The 15,916-nt window shown below is 37.4% G+C and overlaps 2 protein-coding genes across 3 annotated transcripts in view; both read left to right on the top strand.

Annotated features, from left to right (window-relative positions):
• Positions 1–15,916, top strand: part of LOC113038752 (mitotic-spindle organizing protein 2) — a 1,160,083-nt gene that overhangs the window by 950,325 nt on the left and 193,842 nt on the right. The gene's annotated exons all lie outside the window — the stretch shown is intronic.
• Positions 1–15,916, top strand: part of LOC113038712 (transmembrane protein 132C-like) — a 120,090-nt gene that overhangs the window by 82,905 nt on the left and 21,269 nt on the right. The window contains exon 5 of the mRNA XM_026196332.1: positions 11,547–11,733. Coding sequence (XP_026052117.1) covers positions 11,547–11,733 — 187 coding nt within the window. The remainder of the gene's footprint in view (positions 1–11,546; positions 11,734–15,916) is intronic.

Genomic DNA, 15,916 nt, shown 5'->3' on the forward strand with positions numbered 1-15,916 from the left:
TGTGGGGGCTGGGTAGAGGAGCCAATATAAATCATAGTAAGCGATTTAGACCGTTCCATTATGTTAAGGAGTGGGAGGGCTATTTCTGTTTTTCATTAATGATGACAGATCCTGTAAATACATTCCCCTCATTTTTAATTTATTCCAAAGCCGCGTGCCCGGCAACCGTTACGGCTCGTTTATGATTACATAACTGCTCAAGGCCACGCGAGGCATTTAAGATTCATACGCCACTCACACATATTAAATAACGCGTGATCGATGCTTTAAATCCATCCAATGATTGCGTGCATGTTGCCGTGCTTTACAAATCCCCTTTTTTAGTGAGGATGAGTGCTTGTCATCTCAGCATTAGTGTGTGTAGGTATGGATATAAATAAAGCAAGGATGGTTGGAGAAGGCAAGGGCAGAAGCCAGATTACAGAGAATTAATATGTAAATACATATTGTTAATTAGTTTGTTGTGTGCATGTAAGAATGTTCAGAAGAGCTGTCTTTGCCAGTGACGTGTGTTGAACTTCTGAAATGTCTAGGCAGTGTTCCCCTCCCTGGTTCTTCCAATTTGGTGTTTACATACTTTCACAGAGTTTGTCAAAGTTAAAGGCATATTAAATGGAATTAACTCACACCTGGGACTATGAACAAGCAGCAAATACTATAATATTTATATTAGAAGTTCTATATACATGCAATTTATTAAAACCTGGTTATGTCAAAATGTTCTATCTATAAATCTATCTATAGTTTTATCGTCCTATCATCGTTCTATTGTTGTCTGTCTGACATTCTATCTGTCATTATACCTATTGTTCTATCTACTGTTTTATATATGTAATATTTTGTTTATAAAATGTTTATCTAAACTTTCACACGTTTTTTAAAAAGGTTTTGTAAAGCCAACATGAATAATTTGCCTTGACAATCTTGGCTTTTCTAATTAGTATACTTTTATACTTAATATGTATGTGTGTGTGTGTGTGTGTGTGTGTGTGTGTGTGTATACAGGTGCATCTAAAAAAAAATTAATATCATGAAAAAGTTCTTTTTTTTTGTAACTTATTTCAAAAAGTAAAACTTTCATATATTCTAGATTCATTACATGTAAAGTAAAACATTTAAAATTGTATGTGTTTGTTTGTTTTAATTTTGATGATTAGAGCTTACAGCTCATTACAGTCAAAAATCCATTTGAGTATTTACATTTGAGTTTTATTAAATGACCATCCCTACAGTAGAAATTCCGGGTGTCTCTTGTTCTTTGAAACCACAATAATGGGGAAGAATGCTGACTTGGCAATGGTCCTGAAGACGATCATTGACACCCTCCACAAAGAGGGTAAGTCACAGAAGGTCATTACCGAAAGGGGTGGCTGTTCACAGAGCACAAGTAACAGAACAGCGATGACCACAAGCCTTAGAATACTGTCAAACAAAGCCATTTCAAACACTTGGGAGAGTGGACTGAAGCTGGAGTCAGTGCATCAATAATCATCACTCTTCGACATCTTCAGAAAAAGGGCTACCAAGCCACTTCTGAAACAGAAACAACGTCAGAAGCATCTTACCTGGGCTAAGGAGAAAAAGAACTGGACTGTTGCTCAGTGGTCCAAAGTCCTCTTTTCAGATAAAATTACATTTTGCATTTTAATTGGAAATCAAGGCCTGGAGTCTGGTGGAAGACTGGAGAGTCACAGAATCCAAGCTGCTTGAAGTCCAGTGTGAAGTTTCTGAAGTCACAGTGATGATTTGGGCTGCCGTGATGTCTGCTGGTGTTGGTCCATTGTTTTTTATCAAGTCCAATGTCAATGCAGCCATCTACAGAAGATTTCAGAGCATTTTATGCTTCCATCTGCTGACAAGCTTTATGGAGATGCTGATTTCATTTTCCAGCAGCACCTGCCCACTGTGCCAAAACCACTTCCAAAAGGTTTGCTGACCATGATATTACTGTGATTGACTGGCCAGCCAACTCACCTGACCTGAACCCAATATGGAATCTATGGAATATATTCAAGAGAAAGATGAGAGAAACAGTCAATTCAACAAAACCGTCGAGCAGAAGGCCAGTTTTAAAGAAACCTGTGCTTCAGTAGTGCCTCAGTAGTGCCACAGGCTGATCGCTTCCATGCCACACTGCCCTACAAAGGCAAAAGACCTTAACTCACTAGAGTGTGAAACTGAGAAAATGACTTGAAAGCTTTTTACTTGTTCAGCCAAATTAATTATAGGTAGGACAAAGGAAATTTAACAATTATATGTTTTTTAATATATATATATATATATATATATATATATATATATATATATATATATATATATATATATATATATATATATATACACTTTTTTCAATTAACATAGTTGTTAACTCTGTAATTAGTCTGAATTAGTTCACTATTCATTCCATATTATAGAGCCTCTTGTTTAATGCAGATTTATAGATTGATTTACAATACAGGCATCAACCAATCACAGCCATGCCTCTTCTCATGTGACTTTTCTACTGCATGTTGTCACTGTCCACCTCACACACATATGGAGAGTGATTTTCTTTTTTGGGGGAGGGGGGGGTGCTCAGATTATGGCTGCTTTCCAATCAAACATGTCTTCTAAGTATATTGCTCTGACAGTTAAATTTGTTTACTGACGTTTCCTTCAGCTGGTCATTAAAATTCCTTCATCTGCAGGATGAAGAAGTTGTGACTTGGCCGAATTGCACTTTGGGCTGTTTGATTTAAGCCTAATTTACTGTCCTGTGGCCTTGTACCATAAACCCTGTCATTGATTGAATGTCAGTGCTGGTGGATTTGTGTAAATGAGAGCGGGACTCTTCCCTTAAAACAGGGAGGACACGAAGCCTCAAAGGCAAAGTCGTGGGCATGTGCGTTTATGCAAATATCTCCATGCATGTAATATTCTGATTTAAGTGTGGACTGAAAAAGATGTTGTATGCTATTATAATAATGATGTTTGCATTGAAATATGGGAAAGTTTTTTTGATGCTCCGTTCTGCGCAGCTCTTAAAATAAACATGGCCTTGTGTGCTCCTCATCGCCAGCCTGAGCTCATTTCCTGTAATAAAACATGCACACTGTAATATATTAAAATGTCTTTCTCTCTATGCTGGGGGTGCTGTTGCTCACCCTGGATCCTCTGTTGACTGTCTATGTCCTCTCAAGGGAGGAAAAAGGAACACACCCTCCAGCCCCATAAGCACGGGTGTTGTGTTCCATAACAATGCCTCTGGCCACTATTAGCATACCCGGAGAACAATTCATCAATTTGGGTTAAATAGTACAAGCCGTGCTGCTTCTACGTTCACATTCCTAATGAGCTTATGAATACAGTGTTGCAGTGTGGCTGTGCTGCAGAAATCTGCATATGTAAAAAGACACATCCTCAAATTACATTTGACTTTGCATGAGCACATTAATCAGAGAATGGAAAATAATACTGCTCTGGATGTGAGAGGTTGTGCACGGGTCTGCATTTTCTTCCCCAACAGCTGATGATTCCACGAAGGTCACACCTCATGAGACAAAGTGATGGTGGAAGGGTTTCGTATTGCATTTGGAATCTTCCCACTGTTTGGGAAGTGTTCAGAATGCAAGACAAATTGGCATGTAGGGAAATTTTATTTATTTATTTATTTATTATAATTTTTTCCAAAATTAAAAATGTAAAAGAAAATGAAGCAATTTAATTAGCATATTCTCATATTCTATGTACTGTAACAATCATAACCAATCAGCAGATATAACTATATAGTACTATACATTTTAACGCATTAGCATAGCGCATTTACTTTTTTTGTGTGATTAATGCGATTAGACATGCATCTTGACCTTTACGTAAAATCTATAATGAGATATTTTCCATTTGAGTAATTCAAGAATGAAGTACCACCTTCTGACAGGCAACATGCCAGCCACATTTACAGAGAGCAAAGGAAGGTATTCAAACAGGACACGTTCTTGCATTCAAAAACAGCTGGACTTAGTGCAATTGAACGCAACAGAATGCAAGAGTCTCGTGTTTAATAAGTTTTAACTTGACACAGCCTCTTCAAAATGTGGTGCTCATACCGTGAGACACTACAACGCAGCAAGACGTGACAGAACAGCCAAAGACATTTTTTCTGATGCAGAGACACCATTGAAATAACACAGACAGAATGTGAGAACGTGTCCTGTTTGAACAACTGTATATTCAGTGTATTGCATAAACAATATTTATAATAAATTGAGTTTTTTTTCATCTGCTAATTTTTATATATGTGATTTTACATTACTGTTCAAATGTTTCAAAAATACAGACAATTAAAACAATAATAATGTAACATAATTACAATTTGAATATATTTTAAAAGGTAATTTATTACCGTGTAATTTAAGCTAAATTCTCAGCATCCATTACTCCAGTCTTTAGTGTCACATGATCCTTCAGAAATAATTTTAATATGCTAATTTTAATTGGTAACAATTTCTTATTGTGATCGTTGAAAACAGGTTTGTGTGTATATCGTAGATAATATATGTGTGTGTGTGCACACTGCAAACAGTGACCAGACCAGAGGTCCATAAACACCCAGTTTAAGTTATACAATCAATGTCTGTATATGGAGCAAAGGATCCTTGGGGTCTGGGTGTCTGTATGTGTGTGTAGCCCTTGTAATGACTTGTATCAGGGACAACCTGTTTGGGGAGAGTGCAATATGGCGTGTTTTGCCATTAGCTCTGGTTCTTTTAATTAGTCTGAGTATGTTATGCTTGAGAGCTTCCAATTATGGATTGACGTCTTGTTCTCGCTGCATATGAGGGATGGGAAGTTCATCAGTCAGAAAACAGAACTTAAATCATTTGGATTCATCCCACATTCTGAAGGAAGCGAATGATATCATGTTTCATGAATGGAAGGAGAGATGGAGCTTAATGGCAAAAAAAATAATAGGAAACATATGGTAAGGAAGTTAATCAAGTTAAATCAAACAAAGTGCTGCAGAGAAACGAAAGTGTCAGCGCGTGACTCTCACGAGTTTGCCAACATTAGCATGCCTAGTGCATGTGTGCTTAGACCTTACAAGGATCCCATGCGATTGCATATTCGCATACTTAATTATATTGGTTTATGCAGAGCATGAATTAGTGGCAATAATGACTGTTCTGATCCATTACTGTAGCATAATGAAAATGGTTCCTCATATGGCCATGTTTTTGGTTATTGTGTTTTCTGCAGTCCTACAGGCTACTCTGCCCATGAGGCAGCAGATGTGTGCTGAATGGCTTCAGGTTTTGTATTCATCAATAAGGCTTTCGAGAAGGAAATGTACCTGCACTTAAACACTAGCAGACACCGTTCTCCAGAAGTTTTTTTTTAAGGTAGTTCAGACACCATTCATTAATCTTGGTTATTTTCAACATTGTTCCTTTGACTGTCTTGCTTGCCTTTTTACTGAGGTTTTTATTTATAAGCAGAACTCTCTTACCCAGCATTTGCCAATATACTATTATTTGAACTTAAAAGTTGAGCCTGGGACACATTGGATACTGCTTTGAGGGAAGGCTTTGTGAGCTACCCATCGACCTAGGTTTAGTTCAGGTAATTTGGTGTGAAGAACTGGCATCTTAGGGATCCATTTCACTCTGCGCTCCCCATTCCGCTTCACATCTACACCGGTGATAACATAGCTACTAAGTGAGTGGGAGAGTCTGATGATATCTAACTAATGGATTTAAATGATGTTCCCAGCTGGATGTCTCACCCAAGGGCAGCCATTTTCCTCAGCTTCCATCCGTCCGACCGCTTCATTCTTCTTAAACCTCTTGCGCTCCTGCGGAAGCAACAGCAAGCAAATCAACTTGCAGAGTGCGATGAATATTACATCACTGCCTCAAGGTTTATGAGATCGCGGGTCACAGACAGTCAAGGTGGGCTGTTTTTTGTGTCATTTTTCAGTGGTATTTTGCATTAGATGCTGGTCGTCCATAATTTCAACTACAAAAGAAAAGTTTTTGATGGTTTATGGAGAGTTCATTGGTTGATATGTATTTAATTGTGCATGCTTATTTCTGTGTTGTTGTTGTTGTTGTTTTTTTTACATTTACTGAAGATTATCTTCGCTGTCTAATGTTCCCTTAAAGTTCATCTTTAAAACATTAGTAATTAAAAAAAACGTTTACGTAATCCTGAATATCCATTGTTTACTGTTGTGATTAATTTTTTTTTTTTTTAATTAACTTTTTTTTCTTTTTAATTAACTCATCATTAGCTGCACATATAAAAACATAATTTAAAAAAATCTGATATAACCAGACATGTCAAATTGAACGTGTTTATAAGCGACAACATGCCAAACTTTTACTTGAGTTTAAATTGTTTAACTTGAGCTGAATATCACACATTCACAGCCAATGCGTCGCCTGGTACGATTTCATGTCTGTGTGCGTCTTTTGCATTGACTTGTAATCTAATAATTACAGACTTGCACAAATAATTAAATTCACGCACCAAAAGTGAATTTAGTTATTCAAGCCAATCAGTGAAGAGCTTATTGACATCCATTTTGACAAGTCCAGTTATATCAGAAAACGGGAGAGTGACACGAAAAACAACCCATGAGTAATCTAGAACAGGGATCCTCAAATGGTGCGCACTCCATTAGTCGCTTTGTATCTTTTGTACGTTTTCAGGTTCATACCACAATTAGACATTTTATCAGTCTCCTCAGTGGTTGCTGACTTGAGATTTTCCTTAAGTTTTGTCGACGATGCACATTTAACTTACTAAAACGATATTCATGTTTAATTCTGTCTCTAGAAATGTACACACTTAAGTTCCCATCACGTCTACTTTTTTAGCCTTTTTGAGGTGAAAGAATAGTTTTTATGTGAATCCTCCTGATAACTTTTCTACAGAATAACACTAAAAAGTAAAGGTCTGTGAACTGTCTGCACTATGTGCTTGTCTGCTCGGCAGAATTTTCCATTGCTCTGATGTTTGTTGAGAATTGCTTTTATGGATTACAGCAGAAGTATATAAGTATGAAATCTTAAAAGTCCTAAAGACAATGCTATGCTACTTGTCATCTATTATTTACAAACCCATGTGCACACATTCCTTCACATCAATGCACCTATACAAAAACATTGAACTATGGGTCATTTTCTCTTTCTCTTCCAAGTGCTATTGATGAAGGCTGTTACTCTGAGCAGTTTTAGAAATATCCAGGCTGTGGTGAGCCGGTAGTCAACCACATGCAGTACTGCCAATTTCTGGGGTGAAATATAATTTAATATAATACCTAAATAAACTATGGGTTTCAAGAAAGTGCTGAAATACTGTTTTCTTATGGTATAATTAGTATTTAGATTCAAGAAAAAGCAATCAAAGCAGCAGTCATGTTCTTCACAAGGGACAATAAAGAAAATGTTCACTCTAAACATTCTGTCATTCATTTACAATCCATTGGTGTGAATGGTTTCTGATCTCCTTAGGCTTATGATCTTTTGAAAAACAGCCTTTTTTACTTAAAATAGTTGTGCACTTAAAAGATCCTTTCACGTAAGAGATTTGTTCACATAAAAGACCTGTTCACTTCAAAACATTTGTTCACTTAAAAAAAAAAAATCCGATATGCACTTCCCAGAAGCATCACGAGACTAAGATGATTGTAAGATGATTTATTAGTTATTTGATTTCTCTTAAAGATCTGGGCTGTTTCAAAGATGCACCACGATCCTAAGTTGACCATTGGTGCCAGTGGTTCCTTGGATTACTTGCAATTTTATATAAAACTCTTGAATATCTTTAAGACTTGAATATCACTAAGCTTGTAATCCTTGGCAGCTTTTTTTTTCTTTGGTTTATTGTAGTAGCCTGTTACTTTTATAAAAGCACCATTGCTTCCCTCAGCCTGCAAATACAGTCTCCATATTAACTTTCATCTGTATTCATTGCTGATTCTCTCCTTTCTCTCTCATCCTCACCTCCTTTATTCTGACCATCTGAATTCCGTATTTAGACCATAAACTTCTTTAGTGAGCGTGATGCAGGTCAGGGCCCCCATGCCAGCACTGTGATTGAGTTTCATGCTTAGCCTGTTGGGGGTCTTGTGTGCCCAGTGTTGCCTTTGAGAGGGAAACGAGTGGAAGAGGCGGCTGGCAAATCCTCCAGTAGGAGGGCGAGGGCTCGCCGTCAGCGTGGCTTTTTCACTCGGCATCTTCCGCAACCTGTGAAATGAAATTCCACCACAGCTTTACTCAAAGCTGACGCACCAACTGCCATTACTTCCCCGGCTTTGACTTTTATTTCCCGGAGCCGTGAGTTGCCAACCACAGCGGCTTTGTAGTCAAATTGATTCCATTCGTTTGATGTATCATTGTTGTCATTGCTAAGCAGATCACCACTGTGCATGAATATATCCACCCCAGAGTCTCCACAATGAAAGCCATTTCCATTTTCTGGCCTTTTTTCCTTTTCTCTCACGCCATTTTTGCACGGTTGTGTAAAATGAGGGATGCGCGCCGTCTCTTTGAAGAGCCTCTGTTTTGGGAAATTCAGTCGAAGAACCTTTTTGAAAGATTGAAATTTCACCTACTCCACTTTAAATATTAATTCTCCATCTCCTGCAGTCAAGCCCTTTGTCGTCAGACCTATAAATTTTGGCAGGATTTCACTCCCTCTGACGATTATGTGTGATCTGTCAACCAGGATATATTTATAATCTATCTATCTCATCAAATTGCTTTCCTCTGGCTTTCTCTGCATTTTTCTACGTTCTGACATAACAATCCATTCATTGTAGTGATGAGCACTTGAGCACCTGTCGAGACTCTCAAAGACTTCACAGAGAAACTCTCGCTGACACGTTCCACTTCACATTCCTGTTTTCACAAAGTACTCTTTTTGTGGTTTGAAAATGAATATACATTCTTCACTTTTTTCGCTCTCTGTGTCTGAAATGATTTTCATATTTACTGCCCTTATAACCTCTGTTGCATAGCATAAGATTGTGAAAGTGGGCTGTGAAGAGCAGAAAACTCATTTAATATAGAATATAACGGGTAGAATGTACACAGAATTCCACTGAAAGTTCATCAGTTTCCACTGGAACGCCCGTCATTCATTAAATTCCTCTTCCCTTATGTTTGTTTCTTGAACATTTTGGCTACATCTGCTCCCAGAATGCATGGTTTAACACGTTTAACCATTTTTAAATCCATTCTGCAGATAATCCAACAAAATCAGAGGCAAAATGCAGAGAGATTCCCAAATTCCATCTGCCAGTAAAGGGATTTTAATCAATCAGTATTAGCTTTTGATTTTGAGTCCGAAATGCTCAACTTTGGTGAAGAGATACTGGACTTCGCCCTCTACTGGACACGTCTTAACCCTACAGTTGAGCCATAACGGGGTGTTTAATTCTGTGCTGGTTTGGATTTCTTAGCTGTGAATGTGAATTCCGACAATGAGCCATTAATGTGTTTGAGCTAACAGGGCTCTTCAGAGCATTCAGTGAGGTTGTGGAAAGCCAGTGTTTACAAGGCGGATGCATTTATTTTTAAGTGCAACAAAGCTGTCAGCTGTTTCTCCCAGAATACCTCTCTAACACCAGAGCCTTTTAGCTGCCCATCTCCATTCACCAGCACCACATTAGCACAGCAAAATGGCACTTACTTTAAATAGGCTTTTTCGGCCCTTTTTTGTGTGATCGTAAAAAGTGCTTAGCGAAATGTCTGTTGGTAAAGAAAATTCATGGCATTACAAGACCTTTTGTTCTTGCAGTAGTTACTGAAATGGCATTCCCTAGGGTAAGTCATACCTATGGATCCATACATCATAGGATATATCTAGTTGTTAAAGGAATAGTTCACCCAAAAATGAAAATAGGAGTAATTTGTTCTTCCTCACTTCATGGAACACGAAAGCAGAAGTTTAGCAGGATGTTCACGCTGCTCTTTTCCATATTATATCAATAGTGACAATTTTTTTGCCTAACTGCATCTTTTGTGGTCTACAGAAAGAAGAAAGTCATACAGGTTTGGAGCAAATTGATTCCATTAAGGATTTTTAAACAAGCTTTTCCTTGCCTTGAATTCACTTTTCTGCTCCTTACAGATAATGTCTCTTTAAGGAATCTACAAATCAAATGAATTTACAGCATGTGCAATCTGGCAGAGACTGGCAGTGTGTGGTCGCTTTTATTATGTAAAGTCACAGATTAGAAAGTGTGAAAACTGATATGATCATCCCAGATTTGCTTATTAAAAATATCCTGCCATCTCTGTTTCCATGACATTGAAATCAGAGAATCCTGGGCTCTTTGGAATTAAAGTTATTAGAACTGCTGGTGATTAGAGGACACAGACAGGTGGAATATGTCTTGTTTTTTTCTTGAAGATTAATTTGAAGGAGAATGTATTTCTGGAATTATTTTGTTAACAGAAAATGGATGATAGTATCTCTCTGCTCCTGAGATACTCTTAGATTCTGCAGATGGAGTTGTAAAGACCAATCCAAAAATATGCCAACCATAAGAAATGACCTTAAATAACCTACAATTTTTTTATATATATATATATACTTTTTCTAGGTTATTTAAGGTCATTTCTAGGCCTACTATGGAAGCACCATTAACCATTGCAAAGTGAAAACCATATTTTTTTCACTTCACAAATCTAATTTGTGTGATATTTCTAACCTTCAAACCGCAGGACAAAAAACTCATGGAAACATTTCCACATGGGGAAAACGGCAACCTTGTTAACCCTGAGCAAAGTGTTTGTTAGAACTTGTGTGATTTCAACCAAAGAACAAATTCTAATTATTTTTTCCAAACTGTTGAAATGACAGCATTTAGAATAATGCGGTGACCTTACTTTTGTCATGGAAGTGTGAGTTCTTTTAAGAGGGACCTTGTACCATACTGTTCTGATACTGAGGGGGAAAAGAACATAGTTTTCTTTTGTGTTCCAGGTGCAAATTCAATTGCAGTTCCATATTCCAGATTTGTACTTTGATATTAAGAATTTTTCATATGCAGTCTTGTTTTAACTAAGTACTGTGAGGCCAGAGCAGCCAGGCTGATCAAACCCAGGCCCGGGCAAATCAAATGGCTTTGGTTTTATTCATTGTTTTTCAGCTTTGTATGCATCGCAATCAGTGGAGACAATGTTATGCTCTGCTTTGGAAATCTTTTCTAAAAATTCTGTGGCGCTGGACCAAAAGTAAATTGCTTTTTTGCTGTCTTTTTTTTTTTCTGGTTGCTGCTGGGATGTGTTTTTGTTGAACTGAAATAATGAGAGTAAACCGCCACACACTCACACCCACATACATCTCAGCCTACATTGTACACACACCAGGTGTACAAAACAAAAGGGTCAATAAATGGCCGCTTTACTGCCCCTTCATCTGTTGGCAGCACGCACTGGCCAGTAGCCACATAACCACAAAGAAACACAAGACACCCATGAGTTTTACATGCATATGCTTTTAGTTTGCATTCAAACATTTTAAATAATACTTTTACTTTCTCTTCTTCCTGTTAGGGTGGAGGCTGGTTTCCAGAAAGTTCTTCAGGTGGATCTGGAGGTCAACGGGTTGTTGGATCCTCTGGGAAGTCGCTCAGCGACATGGCAGATCGAGTACCCCATCTCCCGAACCCTTTCGGATGAGATCCAGACACTCATCCGTCTGGCACCACATGACCTCGGTGGAATCGTCCCATTGGCTATGGTGAGTTTAGTTCCTCCTCAACTCTTTCTCAACAAGTCCAAACATGCAATGCTGTTCTATTGTCCTCTTTATTTGTTACTGTTTGCATATAATATAAATTATGGCTGCTTTCAGGCATAATATTAGATGTATCACACAGGAAAATGTTGATGTGTCATTTGAAGCAACAGTATGACTAACGCTAATTAGCTGTAATTTGGTTAATTAAGCATACAGTTTGCTTTAAAATCGGCAACTGGGTCAGGACCAAAAGTAATTAATTAAGAATGAGAGGAGACTGCGAGGAGCCTCAAATAAATAAGGTAAACAGAAGATAATAAAGGTTGTTTTAATCAGCTGGTGCTATTCCGGAGTGGGGAAGCACAATGCTATGCTATATATACAAGATCTTGGGCATAGGCGGAGGGGGAACCAACTCCAGGGTAAGGCTAAAAGCAGCAAAATGTATTAACAGGGTGGCCACCACTAAGGAAAGCATGGTCACTCCTTTGGCCACCCCACTCAAAACTGCAGTTTTTGTCAATTTTTTTCTTGATGAGAAATGCATTTATTTAGATGTGGAACCGCCACATCTCTTTAGGCTATGACCGCATCAAACGGGACAATTTTCAGATGCGCACTTGAGCTTCACCAAATCAGCTTCAGTAGAACAAGTGTGAACTGCAGTCTGATGAGATATTGTTAGACTATTTGTCAGTAAAACACACTTCCCTGTCCCATCAGCCATTTTACTGTGCTCACAGTGCACACTCTTCAACAGTACACAGATATGTGGTGCACGCTCTATATCACTTCATCATAAATAACCCACACAAGAAACTTTGAGTATAGGCTACATACCTCGTTCTGTCATCAGCTAAGTCCTGAAATACCAAAAAAGGCAATTAAAACTGCAAACTACATGTACGCAGCACACAAGAACGTCTCTCAAATGCATGGACTAAAATATATCTTGCAGTTCGAGATTACCATATAAGGCACAAGATGATATGTATTTTTTATTTGTAATTTAATGCACAAATAAATGTGAGCACAGTGCACTTATACTAGAAAATAACTCATTTTATATTCATTTATGACTGTTGACTTCGGCCTTTTTCAAATTTGTATCACTACGCATGTCTGATCCAGGAGTATGCAGTGTTGGAGAGCAAGCATTTGGGAGTTTCTAGAAGCTGAATAAACAAAGCTATATTGAGCCCCTTTATTAAAATACCTGGAGGTGAGGAATAATACAAAAATTGTCATATTCACCCAGTATTACTTGATTTACAAATATCTAGAAGTAGAAAGTAATTGTACTCAGTTGTGTTTTAGGTATTATAATCAAACATATTTTTAAAGTGAAATAATGAAGATTTCTGTGCCCACCCAGACTGGTTGCTGCCCCTCCCTGGCCATGAAAAACGTCCTGGCTCTGCCACTGTGTATTAAACATCATAAACACGTCTTTTTTTTTTTGGCAAGAACCAGACATGGGTGTCATGTAGGGTAAATAAATTTATTTTAATGGGACATAATTTGTATTTAACAAGATAACAATTTAATAATAATGTCAGAAATGTATAATTAAATAATGATTCATTTCCACGATTATTCAAACAGCGAATAAATTATATATAGAGAGTGACATTATCACTAACATTGATCTATCGCGAGTTGAAGCACTTTCAAGATTCAAGTTATTCTTATAGTTATTGTTTCGGCTGATTTTCTCAAAAAACAAAACTATTGTTATAATCACTGAAGCTGTATAAACTGTATAATGAATCTCTTACTTTGTACATGCATCAGCGCTTTGTTTTTTATGATGATTGAATTCGCAAGAGTCCGGAATTCAGTCAGCGAACGCGCACGCGCGCAACAAAACTGATGAGTTTCAGCGAGTACTCATCTGAATGCTTCTGTTTTGCCATTGCATTCCTAAACTCAACAGAATTGTGTGTGATTAGTTAAAATGCACAACACTGTAAAAATGCCTAAAATAAAACATGAAAAACATGAGAAGATCTTAATTTAATGCCGCATTCGACACTGTCTATTCATATTCACTTTGTTAGCAACAGACGTAATAGATTATTTGTTTGTGCAGGGGCATTTTTTTGTCCAATTAAGTGGCATTTGTGCCCCAAGTCCCCATACCTTACACATGCTCCGCCTATGATCTTGGAACAGATTTACTAAACAGGGCAAATTAGCATTTGAGCGCAATTCCATAAAAGTGTTATTTGGAGGGAAAAATTCTGCGAGTGATTCACTACTAATTACTGCCTACTTTAAGACATGCTTTTTTCCATAAATAATGGCACAAATATTAGTAATTTGACGAGTTCAAGTTGTGTGATTCATTTTAATACTCTCCTCTTATAAATTAAGTTTGCATAATCAATAAGGTTAGGTTCAAAAATAACTGTGTCCACGCCTTTTTTTTAGCACTAATACTTCATTGCACGTATTTAGTAAATTCTGACAGTACTATTTTAACACCAAAAGATGGTTTAGTTAACTGTTATTAAATCTGTCCCTTTATTTAGGGGAGCACGGGGCACAAAGTAAAGTGGCGTTAGTTATAACACACGTGGTTTGAATAGTTCCACACATGCTAGCATAACAAAATTTACAGTATTTATTAGTTACCATATCAACATTATATAGAAAAAATGTGCAGCAATTCTAAAATCTTTTGAAGACATCGCTGAACATTTATTTATTATAGTAAAATAAAAATTCTGCAAGTTCTGGCTGAAGTTAATTTTTCATCTCAGTTTTTATTATTCTTTTAAAATGAGACAAATATGCTATTATTTTAATCTCCAATCTGTTATTAATCAGTTCAGATCATTTTTTAATGCTTCGATAAAAAGCAGACGACACTAACCAGTTTTAAATTCCAGTTGCACTTTTTTTACATTTGTCTTGTATATTTTTTTTATTCAATCAGATAACATTTTATAATTTTATACAAATTATATTCTGAACTTAATTATATTGTTAAATTATATTGGTCAGGAACACAGACACACACAAGATAACATTCACAATACTCAACAAAACAGAACTGAACAGGCTTGATTTTAAGTACAAACACAAATAAGGATCATTAATAGAACTCAGGAGAACAGAATGACACAATCAGACATAAAGAGAAATTAAGGTCACACTGAGCACATGGCGAATGAAAACACATCAAGACAGTTTTATGGTGTGACACACCTCCTCCCGGAAGGCTCAACCTAGCACCATGGAGAACAAGGGAGGGATCGAGGGGGGCTTACGAGGAGGACAAAGGAGTGGATGTGGGATGGTAATAGGGGATGGCAAAGGTCTGGTGGGAAAACCATACAGGTGGAAGTTTGGACAATGAACAGAGTGCCGGGAGGAGGATGAAAAACGTGCTTCTGATCAGAATGTTATCCCATCAACGTGTCTTGGTCCAGAGGTAGTCGAGCATGCATTGTCATCGGATCTCAGTGTAAAGGCTGATTTATACTTCTGCGTCGGACCTACATCGTAGCCTTTAAGCCGTAGACTATGCGTCAGTTTTCATTTATACTTCTGTGTTGTTGTCCATGTCAACGTGCAGTACACATGCAAACCGCTAGTCTGCAGTGTCCATGGGCATGTTGCTGGTGTAACCCACAGACCATGACAAAAGCCGAAGAAAAAATGGCTCGTCGGAGAAACATTATAGCCGTGATGACTGCAAATAAATATCAAATCATTGAATCATTATTTAAAACTACAAAAGGAGACAACAACAGAACAGGAGAAGATGGCATTCTTTCCATTTCCACAAGGACTTCCATGGCAGATCAACATTGTTTGTCGTGGACTACTATTGTATTATGATATGAAGTATCATAAATAATAACAAACTTGTTCTTTGCTTTGTTTTATTTTATATAAGAAGGTGGAACATTAAAATATATTAAAGTGCACATAAACACACACAAAACTCACTTGCAGTCCACATAGAATTGCAGAAGTATAAATCAGCTTTAATGTAAATGCAATCCAGCAATGGTGTCTGCATTCATATGTCGACAACATGCAAAACACCGCCCCCTCTCTCTCGAACTGTCAGAAGAACAGAGCGCTAGTGAGACTCGTACATTTATTTTGTTTTGTAAAATGTCCTATGACTGAAAATAGTTTTCAAAAGAAAACCCATCACTTCAGGTCA

This window comes from Carassius auratus, chromosome 21 (assembly GCF_003368295.1).
Source record: "Carassius auratus strain Wakin chromosome 21, ASM336829v1, whole genome shotgun sequence".
NCBI lineage: Eukaryota > Metazoa > Chordata > Actinopteri > Cypriniformes > Cyprinidae > Carassius > Carassius auratus.